The sequence below is a fragment of the Lemur catta genome, chromosome 1 (genome assembly GCF_020740605.2).
Source record: "Lemur catta isolate mLemCat1 chromosome 1, mLemCat1.pri, whole genome shotgun sequence".
Lineage (NCBI taxonomy): Eukaryota > Metazoa > Chordata > Mammalia > Primates > Lemuridae > Lemur > Lemur catta.
Genome location: NC_059128.1, coordinates 230617398 through 230640539, shown reverse-complemented (window position 1 = coordinate 230640539; position 23142 = coordinate 230617398). Strand labels below are relative to the sequence as shown.

General features: G+C 36.6%; 1 protein-coding gene across 3 annotated transcripts; it reads right to left on the bottom strand.

Annotated features, from left to right (window-relative positions):
• Positions 1-48: 48 nt before the first annotated feature.
• Positions 49-22532, bottom strand: NAA50 (N-alpha-acetyltransferase 50, NatE catalytic subunit). 3 transcript variants are annotated; one of them, XM_045540253.1, is made up of 5 exons: positions 22175-22532; positions 5144-5277; positions 4605-4724; positions 4097-4163; positions 49-3062 (listed from the first exon to the last, which is right to left on the bottom strand). In XM_045540253.1, exons 1-5 carry the CDS (start codon positions 22180-22182, stop codon positions 2885-2887), a joined length of 507 nt encoding a protein of 168 aa, XP_045396209.1. In that variant the 5' UTR covers positions 22183-22532; the 3' UTR covers positions 49-2884. The 3 variants fall into 3 exon arrangements, with proteins under 3 accessions (XP_045396209.1, XP_045396208.1, XP_045396210.1); XM_045540252.1 differs by having other exon boundaries at positions 5144-5280; positions 22175-22505; XM_045540254.1 differs by lacking the exon at positions 22175-22532 and adding an exon at positions 17480-17555 and having other exon boundaries at positions 5144-5280.
• Positions 22533-23142: the final 610 nt, after the last annotated feature.

The following is a 23142-nucleotide window of genomic DNA, read 5'->3' as shown; positions in this document are numbered from 1 at the left end:
GTCACTGACTGCAGAATTCAACACAAGAGTTTTCTTTGACATTTATAGACATCACATAAATTTATTTCAGATGTAACAGCAATGTTAAAATTGACAAGTTTAATTCTTAACTGCACCAAGTAAACTCAGCCATTTAAGTATTTTTAAAGTTATTCCCTCCAAAAAACTGAGGGAGCTTTTCTTTTCCACCACCACACACCATGGTTTCCCAATAGTTCTCTTTTTGGAGGACTTTCAATTGCTGAATAAACTGCTTTGGAGATACTGCAGAACTTCATTCCCCAAATGAAAACTAATCTGGACAAACTATATATTGCATAGATTTCTCTACGGATTCTTTTCTTTAGAACCTAAATGCAATTACCATACAGTATAATTTTAACCTATTTGCCCCACAATAAAACTATTTGTACTGAAAAATATGATGGATATATCCTGTGATCTTCCAGTTTAACAGAATTGTTTTATCTCAAAGATACTTTTATCAAAATAACCAACTACACATGGGACATTACTTCAGTCTTTACTGACTCACAGGCATATGAACTAGTGCCCAGCTTCTACCTCTTCCAAATCTTCCTCCTCCTCTGTAAGTGGATGGAATTATTTAATACAATGTTTGATGTAGGACAATTAACCCTTTACAAACATTTACAATTTAAGTCATCGACTAGTGTGGAAAACAAAACTCTATAATCATATAGGGAGCCTACACACTCAATTCAAAATTTAATATTTTTTTCCTCCTTAAATAACATGTATTTAAATTGTCATGAGGCAGCTATTCGGTTTTCAATAACCACATTTAGGGATACATTCATAGGACTGATTAGATAGTCCAGGTGAAACGGTTATAGAAATTGAGGCAGTGTCATCTCAGAAAACTCATTTACATATCAAAATCTATTCTGATATCTCGAAAGTTTACAAAAAGGCTGAATTCTTCAAACTAATCACGCCTTCTGTAACTCAAGCACTATTCTCTTGGCAAGAGCAAGCTGAAGCTTATCTATGAAGGTAAAGGTGCTCAACACTAAACTTTTCTTCTAAGATTAGACTTGGACTGTTTAAGAAACTGATACCCAAAAACCCAGCATGGTCTGTCTACATTTTTACCATCTTAAGATTAGAACCCTATATTAATTATCTTCTTCTTCTGTGTTATTCTTGGCACTCAAGACTGCTGAAGTCTATGTACTTTGTACTTTCACATTCTCAAATAAAAACTTAAGGTTATAAAGTGTGCATAAACATTTTATAAAATAATTCTGTCATTTAACATATTTGGAGATGAGACTTTTACACCAAAATTTTACATAAGAGGATAAATATTATGAATCAAATTTCCTTTTAAAGTCTAATGACAGAAAACTCAAGCCCATGCATTGTTTTAAAGTGTAATTGAGATATTTCTTGGGCCATCAGTACTGGTAATCTAAAAATTTCTAAATATTGGGAGATAGGGACTATGGGAAGAAAACATGAATATTTCAGATGTTTCCCATCTTACAAAAAGTTAGCAACCTGTCAAAGCTAATCCCTATGTGCCAGAAAATGATCTTGGCATAAATCAGTACTGTCAGTACAGGAGGTCACAGTGACATTTGCATTATTAACACTTTATACTTCTCCTTTTCCAAGAATAGAAGCCATATGTTTAATAATTCCCCTTACCCCAAATCCTTAAACTCCATATCGTAGGCACATAGTGTAAACAAATCTGGGCTGTTCTCCAACAGATAAGCAATAGCTATGTTATTCTCAAAAATACTGTCTAGATATGCTTTCCTATAAAACCAAACGCTCAGTGGCCACAATTTTAACACCTGCATTAGTTGACATTTAATGCATTTATTGTGTCACAAGTCCATCTAAGCTTCCTTGCAGGTATTTTTTAATATGTCCAAGAGAAAACACCTGTTTTAGGTTTATTTAGGGGTAGTGACCTATAAGGACCTCAACTCCATTTTTAAGGTTAGACTATTGTTGGGTTTACTGAAGAAAAACGACAGGAGAAAAAAATTAAATCACAAAAAACTTCTTTATGTCAGTTAAAGGCCATATCTCTAGCTGGGATATTAAAAAAAATTAATCTCACCAGCCCACACTCTAACAGTTAATGCCACTAGTAACAATCAACAGCAGGAAAAATAAACCTGCTAACAACCAGCCCACTCATTAGCAAAAAAGCAGTTTTACTCAAATACTTAGACCAAAGTTTAACACTATCTACCCAAACTGCCCCACCCACCAGCAAGAAGAGAAGAAACAACTGCTTAAAAAAAAAAAAAAAATCAAAATAAGCTTAATATTTCTTACAAGGATAACAATGGTCCAACTTCTGAGAGAGTGCTCAGAAGGACTAAAGGTGGAGTGAAGGCAATGTCTAGGGATTTGTATCCCACAAAAATCTTAAAAAATCCAAAGTACCACAAACACACTAAACTTGTCTATTAATTAGAGAACAAGATATTGCTGCTGCTTCTTTTTGCCTTTTGAAATACACAATATTGTTTAGGCTCTGCCCTTCAATGTGAAAGCAGGACATTAAAAAAAAAAAAAAAAACCAGCTAAAAAATCTGAAATTATTTGACACCCAACTTTTGGGGACCATATATCTTAACCATGAAATTAAACAGCTCTACCTTCTCCTTCCTTCAATCGAACCACCTCACAAAAATAAGAGAACTAAAACAATCCAAGCATGATTATTTTTTAAAGTCCTTGAAAGTTTTAAACTTTTGGAGAAAAAGAAAAGAAAAGAAGGAAAAACAAGAACTAGGAGAAGAAAATGCTTAAAAAGAAAGAGGGGGGGAAAAATAATCAATGGGCCTCTCTTTTATTTGGCGACAAGCAAGTGCAAGAAAGTTCATTTGTTATTTGTTCAGTTGTCTGTCTTTTGTACATCTGCATTCTGACCAGAAGGGACTTTGAGGTTTTTCTGCAGCACATGAGCATCTGCAGGCTCTATCCTCTTATAGTAGTTCTTCTTTGTCTCAATAATCTCAAAGCCAAACTTCCTGTAGAAGTCAATTGCTGACTCATTGCTGATCTGGACATGCCTGAGATATAAAAGTATCAGAAAAAAAATTAAAATTAAGGTTTCATCATCTTTTAAGTGTTCTCTACAGATGATTCCAAATTAGTTGGAACTAGACTATTGTAGACATTTGTTACATCCTCTTCACAATTACCTGTAATCAACAAAGATCAGGTACTTGTTTCCTGAAAACCTTTTCATGACAATTTTAACACTTTTAACCTAATTCTTACATTTGCAAGACAGCTGGCTAAGATCAGGAAGCTCAGTAACAGTGTTCATCCTTGAAGTAAACAAAGGGCAAAGTACTCTACCTATCTTATTTTTTATTTTAAGGGGAGAAAAGATTCCTGTATATAAAAATAATGGATAAATAACCATAGGAATGACTCAAAGGCCATATAAACATACAGAAAAAAAATGATGAAAAATTAAAAACTAGTTTCAAAATGTGAACGTATTTCTCTAGATTGATGAAAAACAAGGTATATTTTGAAAATGAAAAATCTGAACTTTCTCAATTACTCCCCAAAATAACACTGCACAATTTAATCTCTCCCATTGCCAAAATGAATTATCAAATAATATGGCTGTGATCTTAGTCGTGGCTCTTAATCTACAGCCTCTTGAGATTCAAGTATAATCTCAACTAGGTAATCTCTAATTTTGATTATTATACTCTACTGCAAATGAGCACATCATTGATAGCCTTAAACAAAATACACAAAGTACAAATAGCATGGCATAAGAAAATTAATATTAATGGTATTAATGGTCTTGAATTCTGAAGACCTGAGTTTTGATCCTGGTTTCATCCCTATGACTTTGGAGCTCCCATCCCAATATAATAAAGCTCTGTGTTTTATCTCGGCTTCCTTATCTATTATTAAAACAAACAAAACAAACTATCTATACTTTGTAACAACTACAATAACTACTTCCATGGTGTTTCCAAAGTCACAGTGAAATAAATGACCAGATTTTAAAGTTTCCAGTAAAGATTTCTACTGTCAATTAGACTCTTTAAATAAGACCATTAAATAGCATTTTACTTACAGATAGATGTTGTCAAAAGTGCCATCTTTTTCACAGATGTTTAAGACATGATTTAACATTTTAGTTCCTATTAATAAGACAAACAAATAAGTAATTTCATAAATTAACCTCTAAATTACACATCTACCCATCTGCTACCTTAGCTACTGTGTCCTAATAGAATTTCTAAGGTATACAATAGACATCCTCATTTTCCAAAATTTTGTTCTCTCCCTACAATAACTACGTATGTTTAAAACTGTTACCAGAAAATCAACCTTTTTATACAAGCACTTCTAGGTAGAAGAAATACAGAAAAGCAAAAGGGGATGTGAATAACAAATCTATGTAGGGCTTCCAACTGAATTATGTTAATAAATAAACACTAGTTATTTTTCACCTTATTTTATATATTCAGTAACCCTTTCCCAGTATTCCAAAAAAGAAATAAACTGACCTACTAGATTAGATACATTAACAATGTATTTATGCTTTTTTGAAGAAGTAAAACAATCAGAAACAATCTTACCTATTCCTAGCCTTCGGTAAGGTGCCAGACATCCTAGCGTCATGATGTAAAGTCTCTTCTGGTTCTGTGAATGATCCACCCTACAGCATACCGCACCTACAGCAATATCATTGAAATAGGCTGCCATGGAAAATACAAAGATATAACGCTCAGTAGACAGAATAACACATTTTATTTAATACTCTTCCCTTCTAAAGGACTACACTGTTGCTATCAACATTAAATTTTATCAGCTCCTTTGTGAGTATCAGTGGCCTCAAAAATCATACACTGTTTTAGGGAAGTTTAAGCCTCCCCTTGAGTAAAGCTAAATACGTGAAAACACACGGGCATACATTAAATAAAGAACACTGAGCACTTCCTTTTAACATTCAAATATTTTATTTTGATTTCTCTGACATTTTTCTTAGAATGTAGACCACCTCCATTTCCTCACTTGTAAAATATGGAGACTAAATCAGTTAACTCTCTCTGCTCTAATATTCAAAACAAGGGTTCAAGAACACAAACAAATGAAAAGAGAAAAAAACATATCATACCAAGTTTTGCTAATTCGCCAACCTCCAGCACATCCTTGTAGAACTTGTCATTGTAGCTGACTGGAAAGATGACCTGGTTCAATCTCTTCAACTGTTTAATATTGTGTGGTGTTACATCTCCCAGCTCGATCCGGCTACTGGAACAAACCAAAATGTACTCAATAAAATATAATTGGCTTAATTTGCTAAGATGAACATATCAAAAGGATACCAAGTCTTTTTTACATGACTGTTAAACCCAACCCTTTCATAGTGACGTTATATTCCTATCAAAATTATCACTTATAAGCAAATCTCGCCAGCCATTTAATCCAAATTCTATTCATAGTTTTCATACAATTGTACACATTTAGGGACAAATAACAGCATACAACAAATACTAAGGCCAGAATAATATTCTACATTAAATGCCAAAATTTTCCTTGTAATTTATAGTTCAGAAAAATTTAGATCCACCTATTACTGATGAAAAAAGACTGATGATACTTAACATTGGCAAGGAGGCAGCATATTCTTACACCCTGCAGATGGGATGTAAATAGATACAATATCTCTTTAGGACAATCTAGCACTATGTATTGAAAGCCTAAAAATTACATCTCCTTTGTCCAAGTGATCCTACTTCTAGTGATTTATTCTAAGAAAATAATCCAAGTATGCAATAATTACGTGCATTCTACTCATCAAGAACAGTGGTCCAGGAACCACCTATATCAGTCACAGATGTGGTATTCAAAATTCACAAGCCTGGACACACACCTCTCTCCCGCACTTTCAGAACCAGAATTTCTGGAAACAAGAGAATCTACACATTGAAAAACATCCCAGTTTGAAAACTACCAACCAAGAATGCAACAGTAGCATTTCTAGGAAACCACATGTAATCAAAGCAATTGGTCCCGTGGGAAAAGAGATTAAAGCTAAAAAGTTTCAGACTCATACTACCAAAGTTGCTATGCTGGCAGAGATGTCAACAAAAGGAATTCTTAATAGCTCAAGTTAATTTCACTACTGCAAGCTAAATTAGGCTTATCAAATGTGATAAGGCAAACCTGACAGCATTCTACATTTTTTCTATTACTGCCAACACTATCGTTAATAGAGAGTTGCCTATATACATTATTTGCCTTCTAAAACAAGATGTTTAAGTGGGTGGCAAAACCAGAGAACACCAAATCAAAATAAAAATCAAGAATTCAAAAATTAAACATTATGATGCCAACTGAGCAGCCAGAAAACTATGTAGGTCCTATCCACTAAAGTGCTGGTTTCAGATCAGCATTAGAGTCAACAGCAGGAAAATGCAAACAATGCACTCTAGCAATCATCTGCATCATATTCGGTTATGAAAATCTCTTGGAAAAATGATTAAATGAGAATGTTAATTACCACACTTTCATAATAGCAAAAAAAAGAAAAGAATAATCTAAGTGTCCACTAATATGGGACTAGTTAAATAAAGCATGCTACATCCACTTTATTAGCATAAAAAGACACAATACATTGTTTCGTGGGGGGAAAAAACACTTTCAACTATATGTATAGATCCAACTTTTTTTTTCTCTCCTCCTTCCCCTTCACCATAGATCCGATTTTGGTTGACACAGAAAAATGAAAGGTTATTTTAAAAATGTGTAGAAATTGTGATTTTTAAAACAGTATTCTCTCAAATGTTAAAATTTAGACAATCAAATCAAAACTCCATTTTTTAAAAACAACAGCAACAATTACAGATCATTATAACAGAATTACCCAAGAAAATGAAAAATGGAAGAAATTTCCAAAGTTGATATATCTGGATAGAGGCAAATATGATGTTGTATTTTATTTTATGCTAAAATTCTCTAAACTGTATTACTCTCTAACGTCCAGTTTGGAGAACATGCTCCTTGCTAAGCAGTCAGCAGCAAAAATTGAGAGCAAAGTTTACCTCCTGTTTAAGTACTCTGTACCAAGAACACAAAAGAGTGCAAAGTGCCCTTCCTGTCATATTTGGCAGTTTTGAAAGGCTTAACTCACTTGGAACTTTAGTTTTCCTGCCTCAATTATTTAATTTTTATGCCACTGTTTTGTATTATTTTTTATGACTAATCATCGTTGCATATTTTGTATGTTTTCTTAAAATCTGAACAGTTTCCCAGCAGCCACACAGGTTAAAGATGCAAAATGTTAGTTAAAACAGAGAGAGAGAGAGAGAGAGAGAGAGAGAGAGAGAGAGAGAGAGATTTTCTTTTCTTGTATAGTCCCTTTCAATTTCTAGCCACTTGAGTAAATATGGCCTTCTCCCCCCAAGCATTGACAACTATAATGAATTGTATGAGTTTCATGTCATCTTTAAGTAGGTTACATTTCATTCACAGAACTCCCCCTCTTCATTAAAGCACACCCTGGTTTTTCTTCTTTAAGGCTGAAGTAAATCACATTTTGCCCAAAACCTTTTTCTGACTAAAACATACTGGGTTTACTTCTCCACTGTCTGCTACACATTTTTTTTTAAAAAAAATCTGCAGATAGTGTTATCCTGTAAAATACAGGATCCTTTAAAGTCCTGAAATAGAGATCATGTCTCACCTACACTGCTCTTTAACTTACCACAGTGGCACAAATTGGGTGCAATAATTTATTTTACATCTAGTATAATTTACATTGATTATATTTAGAGCATATCATTTAAAAATCACTCCAATCCACTTAAAAAAATCTTAGTTCGTTTTTTTAAAAATTACATTATGAAGTATAATTGTAAATAATAATACAGAGTACTTTAAGAACCTAGGAAGTCAAGCTTCTAAATTATAAGTGAAAGAACTTGAGATTTTTTTTTAATTTTAAGAATGATTTCTGGATAATCACTAGGTTTCAAGCATATTTACAATTTTTGAAAGATTAATAACCAGGTATCTCTTGACTTCATACAGGAAGAAAAGGCAGTTACAGTGCACCGTGTTAGATTGAGTCTAACAAATTAATTACTAAAAAATGTTCCCATTAGGATGAGCAGATCAAGCCTAAATAAAGGAAACAATATTAAATCATTAGAAAATAGGCAGCTTAATCTTTCCTCATCTAATTAAAAAGAAACACATCTTGATTTTATTAAAAAAGTACATCAAAGAAATGACTTAAGTAGTAAAAATATCCTGTAAAAACCAGAAATAACTTTGTTGATATACTCCTCCAATATTTTTTCTAAGCGCATATGTACATATGTGTTATAAACAGATCTGGGATACTACAAATAGCTTGGTAGCTGTTTGAGAAATTAATCAAGTTGATTCTTGCTAGACTGTCAGAACTTGCTAGAAACAATTTCAAAGCATCCATTAAATGTAACTTTGTCAGCAAAAATTCAGGTTCAAATATAGTTTAACTCTCATCAACATGATATGAAATGGAATACTTCTGTAATCCTGATCACTTAGCTCCAAATTATTTTAAGATGTGGATATTCTAAATATATCATAGTAATATCATCAACTTGTAAATATAATTTAGCAAAGAACATGTAGTATTAAAGGGATAAGCACAGGGATATGCAGAAATGTCAAGAACATGACTTGATTGTAAACAACCGAAAAGTTTCTAGAAGTTAAAAGAACTAAAAAATTAAGTTAAAGTCCAAAGTTTCTGCTAGAAAATTAATCTAAGAACAGAGCTTGGGCAAGTGTAGTGGCTCACGCCTGTAATTCTAGCACTCTGGGACGCCAATGCTGGAGGATTGCTTGAGCTCAGGAGTTCGAGACCAGCCTGAACAAAAGTGAGACCCCCGTCTCTAGTAAAAATAGAAAAACCAGCCAGGCATGGCGGTGCACACCCAGCTACTCCGGAGCCTGAGGCAAAAGGATCTCTTGAGTCCAGGAGTTGTAGGTTGCAGTTAGCTTCGATGACACTGCTGCACTCTACCCAGGGCAACAGGGCAAGTGTATCTCCAAAAAGAAAGAAGAAAGAAAGAGAGAAAGAGAGAGGGAGAGGGAGAGGGAGAGAAAAGAGAGAGAGAGGGAGGGAGAGAGAAAGAAAGAAAGAAAGAGAGAGAGAGAGAGAAAGGAAGGAAGGAAGGAAGGAAGAGAAAGAAAGAAAGAAAGAAAGAAAGAAAGAAAGAAAGAAAGAAAGAAAGAAAGAAAGAAAGAAAGAAAGAAAAGAAAAGAAAAGAAAAGAAAAGAAAAGAAAAGAAAAGAAAAGAAAAGAAAAGAAAAGAAAAGAAAAGAAAAGAGAACTCAGTCATTCTAAATTTTCCTAAAGGTCTATGAACACAGTAGAGTTGCCTATTCAAAGCATAAATTAGTTCTATTTCAATAAATATTTGAATACCTATGCGCTAAGTAACTGGAATGCAAAGGAGTTTTGTATATACAATACAAATGCTAGTAAATAGTGTATGTATGTAAAGTACAGAATAATATTAGAATGGCACATTACCATTCTAACAGAGGTGACCCTCCATTTTAATATTTTAGAATATTAGGTTTAAAGGATGACTAGGAGTTTGTTTTGTGGGAGGACAAGAGATGCACTCTAAACAGAAGGTAAAACATGAACAAAATTGCAATGATACATTCCTAAAACTATAGCCAGTTTGTACTCCAACTCCTAGATCCAAAATATGTCTAGTAGACACTTCAAAGTAAACATACTGAGACTGAATTTCTGATCCTCAACTGCTGCTTAACCTGCAGCTTTCCTACGTCAGTGCGTGGCCTCTCCAACCTTGGCTACAGATTACCTCCTTTAAGTCTTTGTTCAAATGATATCACAAAGCTTACTCTGACACATCTGGATTTCTTTCCTTGTAACATTTCTTCTTTCTTTTTTAGAAACAGGGTCTCGCTCTGTCACCCATGCTGGAGTGCAGTGGCATGATTATGGCTCACTGTAGCCTCCCAATGCCTGGGATAAAGCGATACTCCCACCTCATCCTTGTAATATTCTTGATAGGCTACATTTACATTCCCATCAGTAACGTCTAGGGTTCTAGTTTCTATATATATCCTTGCCAACACTTTTTATTGCCTTTTTGTTAATAGCCATTCAGTGGTGTGATGTGCTATCTCATAGGACATGCATTTCTCCAATGACTGATGATGCTAAGCACCTTTCTGTATGGTTGTTAGCCATTTGTATATGCTCTTTGGTGAAATGTCTATTTAATTATTTTTCCTATGGTCTAGGCCTAGGAAAAAACTTAGAATTCTTACACTAGTTTAAGCCATAAGAATTCCAACTTTTTAATTGGATTACTTGTCTTATTGCTGAATTGTAAGAGTTCTTTATATATTCTGGATACAACTCATTTATCAGCTAATTGCAATTTGTGGACCTTTTTGGATTCTGATGTGAAAGCCTATTTTAAAAAGACATTTATGAGACACAGGAAAAAACTAAATATAGACTAGGTATGAGATCAGATGATATTAGGTATTGTAATTGTATTTTTAAAAAAGTCCTTCTATGTTAAAGATTTACACAGAAATATTTCTAGGTAGAGTAGGGTACTATGCCTAGGATTTCCTTAGAAATGCTCCAGCTAAAAAGGAAAAGGGAAAAGTGTGGGTCAGGCAAAGATAAAATAACATGGGGACTGATCCATCCTACTTTCTGGAGTTGGACAATGGGGTTCATTGTACTCTTTATTTTCATTTGAAATTTCCACTACAAAGTTAAGAAAAATTACTCATTACATAGACACAAGCTGTAGTACTTTGCAGGCATGTTATTCTTGACACTAAAACTCACAGTAGAAAGCAACTGAAGCCTTATTTATGCATTACTATTGGAAAGAACAAGTAAAAGGAGCCGAGACCTTTAAGCCTTTAACAAACTGCTACCTCTCAATCTCCAGCAGTACCAAGACTTCGATTTATAGAAGAAACACAGAATAAGAGCTGGATGAGAATGAGCCTTCCATTCCAGTACAGACCACCCCCCGCCTTCCAAATTCAGTAGTCTCAGGCTAGTCTGTCATAGTTTTTGCCTTTGTTGTAAATATTTACATGTTCTGATATTATTTTTTTCCTATCAAAATAGTGTCAAACACTTTTAAGGTAAGAATGAGCACTTAAAAAAATTACTTAAATAATGCAGTTTAAATGTTACCCAATGTGACTGGAAGCAACCCTAATAGATAAAAACAACTGGATTGTAGAGGGGATGCACCTAGACTTTTTACATGAAAGAATTCCCTTTCATGGGGGGAAAACACCCAAACCTGGTTATACAGGGATAACCTTCCCAGTTAAAAATTCAGACTCTTAAGTCCCACCTTGGAATCTTTACTTTTGTAATTAAGCTTGTTATGTAAAACATCCAAATTTAACACTCAGCTAAAGTAAACTTCACACTGCATGTGTATACATTTCTAAACCTGAGAAATCTGGTGAGGAAATAGAGGTTAAAGATGGGTACAGAGAAGTGGAATAGGTCACTGGAAAAAAATATGCCATATGATCAGAAGAGTTTCACTTAAAATACAAATAATTTCCCCTATACAAGTAGTACAGTAAGGTATACTTTAGCTTTACTATATGTGTAACACAGCTAATATAGAGGAGCTGTGACTCTAAAACCTGGGTTTTAGACCAGTACACTGTTTGCTTACTTCTGCTAAGATTCCAATATACTTTAACAATGTAGGCTATCTTAATTTATCAGTAGATTAAGACCTTTACTCTGTAGATAAGTCCCAAATTGCTGGCCTAAAAGTTAAATCAGCTATGTAGTCACATCTATGTGACCCATAGTTTTTCATTCTTGTGTTTAAGTTGGTTGTTAATAAATATTTAAATGAGAAGATTTTTCATAAAGCCTAAATTTACAGCTTCTCTTGCTTTACTAATTTACCTTATCTGCTTGGCCCCTGTTAGCACTAGAGTTTATAACCCTAACTACAAAAAATTGAAGACAACAGTTATTAAAGAAACTAAATGATTCTCTTAGCTCAAGTAAACTTACTTGACATGCTATTTTTTCCTCTTTTTCAAATCTATAACAATCAAACCCCAAAGCATCTACAAACCAAAGTTTTTAAACTAAGGAACTAAAAGTGGGATAAATTGTGATATAAATAAGAAACAACAATTGCAAAAGTGCCCACTTAGTAGTCCATAGAGTCCATAAATGTGAAAATGCAGCTACTAGCCTGCTCTTTATAGAGCCTATTAGCTATTAATTTGTGTCAACACCACAAAATTAGTTCATTAGTCAAATTTCATATACGTAACCTTTGGGCTTACAATATGGTAGTAGTACCCTTGGCTTATAAAACAAGCAGTGTGATAAAATGAGATAATCATGTTAAATTTTAGCACAGCAACATCAGACAATAAACACTCAACCCTGGCATGGTGGCTCACGTTTGTAATCCCAGCAATTTGGGAGGCTGAGGTGGAAGGATCACTTGAGCCCATGAGTTCAAGGTTACAGTGAGTTTTGATCATGCCACTGCACTCCAGCCTGGGTGACAGAGCCAGAGCAAGACTTCATCTCTTAAAAAAATAAAATAATTTAAAAAGGTACTCACATACTACTAAAGGTAATGCCAATTATGCCCATAACTGTAAAAGCAAACTTAGTAGCAATATTCAGAAAGGCCACAAGATGGGGACATGACTCCATAAAAGTGAGCCCTTCTCTGTACAAAGTGACTTTTTTTAAAAACAGGGGTCTTGCTACGTTGCCCAGGCTGGCCTCCAACTTCCTGGCTCAAGTGATCTCCCACCTCAGCTTCCAGAGTAGGTGGAACTACAGGCATATGACGTCTGGTCCAAAGTGTGACTTTTAAAGTTATACAGCAAAAAGTGAAAATGAAGTACAGAAAAAGCTTAAAGCCTATTTATACTTTCAATGGGTATTAAGTGCACCTTGGCACAAAATTTCACCTGCTTGGTCGTTTGTTGTGTAGTACTTGATCTGGACTGGGTCTTCATTTTACAGATGACAAAACTGAAGCCCCAAGACAAATGTACCTATAGTTATACAGACAGTTATCAATAAAGCCAGAATCAGGCCTGTATCCATGAACTTCTGCTATAGTGTAAGATCAGCTACACCATGTTCCCTTCAAAGGAGTCTCCTCAAGGTTATTTTAAAAAGGAGAGAGATCTATCGGGAAACGTTTTTCTGATGTGTACTGATAAGTACATTTGCATAAATCTCAAAGCATCTTTTAGCAAGGATCAAAGCATGCCCATCGTCCTTTGATTTAAAAATTTCAAGGGGTTAGAGAGTAGGTGATTTTTTTCTAAGCTGGCAGTAATCTGGTTCTAAACTCTTGCTTCAAGTAAATTGTATGAAAGAGGGATTCCTCTAGAGAACAAATTCCTTCAACCTAAAAGTAAGCCCACTCAGAATTTATCAAATAACAGCTTAAATACTAACTGCTCATGAGGCCTTAACCTGTCATGTCACCCACTGAGATTTCTACCTCATATGAACTATATTACTGTTTCTCCTCCCCCTGTTCCCTTTTATGAGACAGAGTCTCACTCTGTCACCCTGGCTAGAGTGCAGTGGTGTCATCGTAGCTCACTGCAACCTCAAACTCCTGGGCTCAAGCAATCAATCATCCTGCCTCAGCCTCCCGAGTAGTTGGGACTATAGACGTGTGCCACTGCCCCCAGCAAATTTTTTCTATTTTTGGTAGAGACAGGTCTTGCTCTTCCTCAGGCTGGTCTCGAATTCCTGAGCTCAAAGGATCCTCCTACCTTGGCCTCCCAGAGTGCTAGGATTATAGGTGTGAACCACCACACCCTGTTTCTCCCCTTCCAAGGCACAACTCTGCACTGCTATAAGCATTTCTTTTTATACTTTACCTCTTCTAAACTATAATACTTAGGGGCAGGACCTCAAATAGTTCAAGAAATTACTAAACTTTTGGGAAACCCAAGAATCTCTAAATCCTTAACATAATTGATGGGCTTTCCCATTTCATCTAGATTTCACGGCAGGGTTTCTCAATCTCAATACTATTATCATTTAGGGCTGGATAATTCTTTGTTGTGGAGGGCTTTCCTGTGCATTGCAGGATGTTTTGTCAGAATCTCTAGTCTCTACTCACTAGGTGTCAGAACACTCCCCACCCAGTTATGACAACCAAAAGTGTCTCCAGACATTGCCAATAATCAGGAAGGGGTAGAGGAACATGGAGTGGGGGGGGGGGGGGAGGTTTGCCCCTGGTTGACAGTCACTGTTTTACAGGTTTAGCAAGAATCAAAACAGTGGCGGTGGGGTGGACCAACTCTCCAAATTGTGTGACTGTTAAGTATTAGAAGTAAAAAAAATTTCAGCAATCATTTGGTTGGTTACTAATGATAAATATACAGATACAATCTACTTAACTATAACCTAAAAAGAACAAATTATTCTTTGAAATTTTTTTTCTACTGTCAACCATGTATTCAATTAGGAAAGCTCCTTCCCAGCTATGGCTTTTCCTTTATGACCACCTAAATGATTTTGTTTTTATTTCCAAATCTCTGAATCCAGGCATGTATTTCTGAATGCTTACTAGTGATCTCCACAAGAATCTCAAATTCAACACACCCAAAATTTTCTTTACAAGAAATTAAAGCATTTATCACTATTCTCTATAATTCACCCAATACAGACATTTAGTTTTAGATGTATCCTTATGTCCTATTTTAATTCTTGTTAATTCTGTTTCCTCAAATATCTTCATAACCTGTTCCTATACCCTTTTGCTTAGCACTATGGTTCAAGCCATTTCAGTCCAAATTCTAAGAACCTAATGAAGAAGAATAACACTAGAGCCAAGGAGATAACTCCACCACAATGTAATCAGAATAATCTTTTTTTCTTTCCTTTCCTTTCTTTTTTGAGACAGAGTCTCACTCTGTTGCCCGGGCTAGAGTGCCGTGGCATCAGCCTAGTTCACAGCAACCTCAAACTCCTGGGCTCAAGCAATCTTCCTGCCTCAGCCTCCTGAACAGCTGGGACTACAGGCATGTGCCACCATGCCCGGCTAATTTTTTCTCTCTATATATATTTTTAGTTGTCCATATAATTTCTTTCTATTTTTAGTAGAGACGGGGTCTCGCTCTTGCTCAGGCTGGTCTCAAACTCCTGAGCTCAAACGATCTGCCCACCTTGGCCTCTCAGAGTGCTAGGATTACAGGCATGAGCCACTGTGCCTGGCCATGTGCCTGTTCCTTTCATTAGTAGATTATAGATAATATACCATCTTTATAGAGATACTGAGAAGATTAAATGAGAATCTATTGGTTGGCCCAGTAGGCATGTTAGGTAGCTATAAAAAGAGTGTCATGAGGGGGCAGGGTGGAAGAGTAGGCATGTATAAGAGCAAATTGAAGAAAGCAGCTTAAAAGAGAACAATTCAAATGACTCCAAGGTTTTGTTTCTTGGTATCATAGAAAGTTAGCACTAATAGAGATCAGGAATGGCTAACATGTGACACACATGCCACAGCAGTAATGGTAGGTATGAGTAATAGCCCCCCCCATCCCCAGCTTTTTTGGCAGTCTTGAGAACTCATCAAAACTATCAACAGACTAGATACCATTAACAGATTAAAACTGGCACATGAGTTCCTGTTCAGGTTCAAGTCATTCTCTTTAAAGACAAAGAAACCAAGGCCCAGAGATCAAGAAACTTATCAGTGACCCTACTATCATTTGTGGCACACAGAACTAAAACTTGGTTGCTTTTAGTTCAATGTTTTTTGCATTACAATAAGTTTCCTTTTTAAGACAAACAATAAACTACATAGACTAGAAGGGGAAATGCAAATATATCTTTAAATATGCCTTTTCTGGAAAAGAAAAGTTTAAAATGCTCCTAAGTACAAAATATTTTTCTTGCTTACCCTTGTTAAAAAAGTTCCACCTGCAAAAAATTTTCTTTCAAATGATGTGGGCCCCAAACATAGGCAACACATGGACAATATTTACTAATCTGAATGTCTCAACCCCATTTTCTAAATAACATGATCTCGATTGTTTTGTAATTTAAAGTTAAGGCAAACAATATCCCACAAAAACTCTGTGACTTGCTTGTAAATTATACAAACAAATAAGCAAATCACAAAGCCATACAAAAGACCAGTAAAAAAGTGGTTTAAAAAAAGGGGCAGGGAATGCCATTTATTACTTAATCAGAAAAGTAATAACTAGAGTTAGGGCTATATGCTAGTATTTACTCAAAACCAACTTGTAAGGAAACTATCAATGGATAGAACGTACCCCAAACAACGGAAATTTATACCACCCACGGCTGAAATGGCAGCCACAATGTCTTCCATTTTCTTAAGGTTTTTCCAAGTGATCCTCCCCTTCCCAATCAATCAGCCCTTGGAGAGAGAAGGGTACTTTATACACTGCTGACAGTATAAATTGCTACTATCATTTTGGAGGTCAATGGGCAGCAAGTATCAGACGTTTAAAAATGCCAGTATCTTTTGATCCAAAAAATTCACTCCTAGGAAATTATCCAAAAGAAATCATTAGATATGTGTGCCAAGCAGTTTTATAAACAAGCATTCACTATACCACTATAGGGGACTGAGATAAGGAGCCTCTAGACTTAAAAAAGAAGGTATTCCCTTAAGAATAGCTTCAACAATGATAGAGGCAGAATATAGGTTGCACTAGTTCAGGAAAGACAAATAGACACTTGCAACCATTCCTTTCCCACCTATGGCAGACAAGGTAATTGGATTATAACACTTTAATCAAAAGCCAGGAGTGACCTCAGAATCCTTCACCAGAGGTATAAACAGTCATAAACTATATGTGTTGGCCCACAAATTGAAACATTTAGAAATATCTATCATCTGGGAACTATTTTTTATTTAGAGACGGAGTCTCACTCTGTCACCTGGGCTAGAGTGCTGTGGCTTCAACCTAGCTCACAGCAATCTCAAACTCCTGGGCTTCAAGCAATTCTCCTGCCTCAGCCTCCTGAGTAGCTGGGATTACAAGCACACACCACCATGCCCAGCTAATTTTTCTATTTTTAGTAGAGACAGCATCTTGCTCTTGTTTAGGCTGGTCTCGAACTCCTGATCTCAAGAGATCCTCCTGCCTTGACCTCCCAGAGTGCTAGGATTACAGGCATGAGCTGCCGCGCCAGGACTCATCTAAGAACTAGATTCCAAGGAAAGACATCATATTTTACACAACTTCGGTTTTTTTTTATGGGTTTAGCATAGCACTGTCCAAAAGAAATATAATTGGAGTTACATAAAAATTTAAAAATTTAAATTTTTTAACATCCACATTAACAAGGACAAATGATTTCAACATGTATGCAAAATAAAGCTTATTAATGAAATAACTTTAAAATTAAAATCCAATTTATTACACTTACAGCATACTTCAATTCAGGTGTTAATTTTGCCTGGAAATATTTGATCTGGGCCAGGTGCGGTAGCTCATGCCTTAATCCTAGCACTCTGGGAGGCTGAGGCGGACGGATTGTTTGAGCTCAGGAGTTTGAGATCAGCCTGAGCAAGAGCGAGCCCCGTCTCTACTAAAAATAGAAAGAAATTATATGAACAGCAAAAAATATATACAGAAAAAATTAGCTGGGCATGGTGGCGCATGCCTGTAGTCCCAGCTATTCGGGAGGCTGAGGCAGGAAGATTGCTCGAGCCCAGGAGTTTGAGGTTGGTGTGAGCTAGGGTGACGCCACAGCACTCTAGTCCAGGCAAAGGAGTGAGACGCTGTCTCAAAAAATAAATAAGCAAATAAACAAACATAAAAATAAAAAATATTTGATCTGTATTTACATTTCATAAAATTTACAGTAGATTCACATATCCAAGTTGTTTCAAATATCCTTTAAAAATTGTCCAATAGCTGATTTTCAGTATCAGTTACAATTCACATTTTCATGATGGAAAGGATGGTTCTATTGGCTTCTACTGTTAGTTACTGGTTACTGTAGGTTTTGTTTAAAAAAAAAAAAACATGAAGGACACTTGAATAACTGAGAAAGTTTATCTTTTCAGATGTCAAAAAGCTGAAAGCCAAAGCTAATAACTGGACGAGAAAATGAGGAGTCAAAAATATTTCCACAGGCCAAAATAGAGGAAGTTGCAAAACGAAATCTAATATAAATATTGGTTTGGTCTGGAAAAAGCATTGAGCTTGAAAGAGAATGCTTTACATGATTTAGAGATTTTAGTTGACAATACAGTTAATTTTCAACAATGTAAAATTAATTTGATCATAAATTGCAATAACAGGAATACATATTTAAACCAATGACAGTACTAGTCCCACTTTCCCATTCTACCAATCACATGTGCAGTAATATTCACATAACAGCAGCCAGGATGTTTGAAATTATAGTAAACAGGGAATATATTAATATTTTGATGCAATAGCTGAGTGCTTGGCCTACTGAAAGACTTTTAAAAATCTTTTCCAACCCAGAAATTCTTGATTATTCTTCATTAGGACCTTTACCAAGAGTTGTCTGCAATTTTGGGAAGAAATCAGACCAGGTGGCAACACAGCATGAGTCACCAAAGCACACACCTATATAGGTAGTAGACATACTTCCTAAATTATACAATGATTCAATTTACAGACAGACACAAACATTTGATCTTCTTATGTTTTGTGGCATAGTTATACCAGATCGTTACATACTAAAATAGATTTTATTCTAATTTATTTCCTTATATTTCTTCTTTATATAGTTAGGATACTACATTGATTTTTTTTTTTAAAAAATTATGGTCCAGGTAGGTTATATTTTATATGGTTCACCTCAACAAAGTATTTGTTACATATAACATAACAAAGCATTTGATATAAAGATGAACGTATGAGCTTTAAAAAACCACAAAGCATTTGTTAAAATTCACTATCTCAATCAATAAAACACCAATTACTGGCTTCACAGAAGCAAGGAATATGAATTGTAGGCTTGTAAGAGTTGTCAAATGTGGCTTCAGCCTGACTGGCTTATAATCTTAAAAAAATTTAATTTTATTAAAGTGTAAAAAAAAAAAAATCACAGATCCTGTGTACAGCTCAACGATTTCTTTTTTACTTACATACACCCCCCCACCCTGTAATCAACACCCAGATAAGATAAAGAACGTTTCTAGCATACCAGAATTACTTTTTGTGCCCCTTCCCAGTCCACATGCTGTCAGAGGTAACCATTATTCTGAGTTCTTCATAGTTTTGACTGCAGAATCTTTTATTTTCTAGTAACATGTAGTCAAATTGGCTTCTTTAAATATTTCAGTTAGTAAACTACACTGTTCTATATTTATATTACTACCTACTGTCCTATCTTTACTTTAGTCACATATAGTATTCATATCTTGTTAAAGACATTTTTACTAGAATTTACATCCCTTTACTACAACTGAAGAGTAAATGGATTTAGTTTTACTTTCTATTACACTAATTACATTGCCACCTCAGTCTTGGTTGTCTATGGCATACCTTTTCTCTTGAAAGAATCTTCCCCAGAAAGGAACAACAGATAAAAATTCATCCACAAATTCAAACTACAATGTCCCTGGTTTATAAAAACAAGCAACTTCAGTAAAAAGGAAGCAACGTTTTCTAGATCTCAAATTTCTAGACATGCACATAAACACATACAGTAGTTAATAACTGGAAATTTATCTACTATGGAAGAAAGGCAAATATATGCCAATACAATGGAATGTCTTAGTGCTAAGAAAAATACTCATAGTATAAATATGAAGAAAAACCAGATAAAATAAGTTTTAAAAGTTTCAAAATGACAGGCAATATAGGCAACAATGTAAAATATTTAAATAATAGATTGACTTGGAATTGGGCATTCTGCAGTTTCCAATTTTAGATATTTCTATTCAACTTATTGTTCAGTTAGCTCAATATACAATAAAACACTTAACAAATGAGATTTCGTACAAAACCACATTGGACCACCGTTTCCCTTTCACAGGCCATTCCAAATCAAGAGTCAGGACTATCAAAATGACCATATGTGCATAGTGATACAAGTTTTGGAACTCAAGGACCTTAGTATCTTTTAAACTTATACTGTTCTCATTTGTTCAGTGCTTTAAATACAGACTTAGAAGCAAAAAAATTTTTAAAGTCCCATCTTACCTGGGAGTTCATCTGGGAAGTAAAAGGGACTACTCCCATGAAATCATCTTAAAGTTTAAAAGAACACAATTCCAAGCTCCCAATCATAAGAGGTAACAGGAATTACGCAGGCATAGTTGTTAGCATAAGGTACAGATTCAATAACTGTTTCCTCTAAATCTGGCCAGTTGCTCATTTCTAGGTATCTGCCTCCATCAGGTTACACATAAATATCCATTCCAAACAAAAAGATAATTGCTTCATAAGTATATTAATTAAAGGTAGATTGTGAATATCACTAGCCCCATTTCAATTGCCAAGTTAGGTAGCAGAAAGAATATTACACCCTATAGAGACTTAGCTAGATCAAAGATTTTGGATCTAAGCATCCAGAATAATTTCTTAGGGCCCCTCTTTATAAATCCATGGCAGCTTCAACACTGGGAACTCTTCGGCCTCATTTTTCTTACTTTAACAGAACAAGATACATGTATTGAGTATCTGGCAATGAAAATATAAAAACAGAGAGCAACCACACATAAGGAGCGCAGTCTACCAGAAAAACAAAATTCTCCAAGTATGTTGGACCATATACAAAATAGCCCAAATTCCTAGATCACGATCCAAGTGGAGAAAATACTCCCTATATTCCTCAACTAGTTTCCTAATTGAAACTCTTTAGAACTTGGGAAATAATTCAGGTACTGTGAAAATATCTTCATGTTTCCTAAACTTTAATTCTTATTATAAAACATGCAATTCAACATTAGAATGACTATCCAGTTTTTAAAGCAAAATTAAAGTAAGGAAATGTTACAGACCTAAGACTGAATTAAACTTTCTCGAAATCTCTTCATCGATCTCAAACACAGATACACACATAACATTTAGATCCTTTAGGCAGTATGATATTACTCTGAAAAGTGACTCTTATTTCATCCTTAAAAGGGTGCTGAACAGCTACTTTGAAAGGCTTCACACTAAGCTTAAAACATAGTTACAATTCTTTAACCGACTTACAATAGAAAAAAACTGAGCATCTCAGAAAGCTTTTAACATTCGTAAGTTTCACTTCTTTTCTCTAAGGAAGGTAAGCAAGCTTCCAAAACGGAGCTTAGCTAGGCAATGCTTTAAGACAATGTTATGAAATTTATCTTTAACAGTATATAACTTAAGGGTAAAAAACATTTTATCCAAGTGGAAACAGTCAAACCAAAATAGTCCCTAATTTCATCTAAAACTGTGACAGACCGAACGTTAACTTTGCCAATTACCTGAAGAAAGCAGCGTAGTAACCCAAGACCCTCACCGCAGTCGGGGGCAACAGCGAACTACTGAAGAAATAGCTCCACCTACTGATCCACAATACTTCCTAAAACATTTTGGCACCCCAAGTATACCGTGATCGCGCTCTCTCCCCCTCCTCCACTCGCTCTGACCCAACCCAAATCTAGTTGAGTCACTAGCTCTTAATACTCATTCCCATCCTCTTTATTCCAATTTCTTCTCTCTCCAGAAGGTTCTGCACAGTTCCCAAGCGTGAGTAAAAGTGAAAGGTTGTCAAAGGCGGCAGTTCCAGTGTTGAGTGTGGATGTGGAGAAGAGGACAACCACACCACTACACCTGGAGTGGCGGGCCGCGATGGCTCGGTAGTCCGCTCCCAGATAAGAGGCCCCAGGCGCCTCACAATAGCTTTTCTCTGTTGCCCACTCAGCTGCTAGTCTCCAATTAACCTACCCTCGTCCTCCGGGCCCAAATCCTGGGTTCCCCGGGTCTTGCCTCCGCTGGCCCTTCAGCCCGCCAACAGCCCAAGCCTCGCCTCGGTCCCTGAGATACCTAGAAATCCCCCTTTGCCCAGTCTTCGCTCTCTCTCCCCTCCTTCGCAGCTCTCTCCCTCTAAATGGGCCGGGAACCCTCTACCCCTCCGATCGGGCCCAGTCCAGCTGCCCTTCCTCACCCTTTCATTTTCCCCGCCTACTGAGGCCGTCGTTACCGCCGATATCAACGCCGTAGCCCTCGCCGCCCTCAGCTCTCCGCGTCCTCCGCTCGGGCCACCAACCCCGCAAGCTGGCCTCCTCGCCTTGGGCAGGAAGCTGAGCGGGTGACCGAGGCCGCGAGAGTCGAGCGCAGCCCTGAGTCTCCCGAGGCAGCAGTGGTATCTCCCGCCGCCGCGCTGGTGCAGACGCTTCTCCACACGTGCACACAGGGCTCTCGCCTCCCGCCCGCAGCTGCCGCCAGCCAGACCCGCCGCCGCGCTGTGACCTTTCACCCCGCCCCCTCTGCGCGCCGGCGCGTCCGGCGCCTCGCGCGCAGCCGCACTGCTCGCCTCCGGGCACCCTTCCCCCTCCACTCTGGGACCTCCATCTTTCTACTGAAGGGCTCTGCCGTCTGGTGACATGCTCCTCCTCCCATCCCTTACGACACTACTTGTGGGGCTTGCTCGGTAGGCCCTGGCGGTAAAATCCGGATCTTGCCACCCCTCCCTTTCCTGTCCCACATCAGCAAGCTCATTCCGGACCCCGTTCTTCCCAGTTGGTAGTCTCCAGAGTGACCTTCAAACGCTCTTGTCTCCTAATAGGGTTTTACATAGCTGGTTCTTCTAAATGTAAAGAAGCCTGTGGAAAACTCACATAAATGAGGTATTTTAAAAACAAACAAATGTGATTAAAAATCCGCCGGATAAATTGGCAACCCTCCAACACGCCTCAAATTTGGAGGTCACGTGATTGGCCCAAACCTTACAGCCTGGGATTTTACCGACGGGCCCCAAAGGGACGGAACGCCATAGCCATTTCCGGTCCCTAGATCGTGATGTGAACGTCACTTCCTTAGCAATGCACTTTAACCCTTGTCATCCACGCCTTTTGCACTTTACAACAAATCTTTGTGAAGCCTTAAGTTTACTTTTTTCGTTTAATGCAAGAA

Bases quoted from the DNA above. Each gene is read 5' to 3' on its own strand.
- NAA50 (XM_045540252.1), bottom strand. The intron at 4,164-4,604 runs GTAAGATTGTTT...TCTTATTAATAG, and splicing joins TTACCGAAGGCTAGGAATAG to GAACTAAAATGTTAAATCAT. The intron at 3,063-4,096 runs GTAAGTAAAATG...TTTATATCTCAG, and splicing joins ACTTTTGACAACATCTATCT to GCATGTCCAGATCAGCAATG.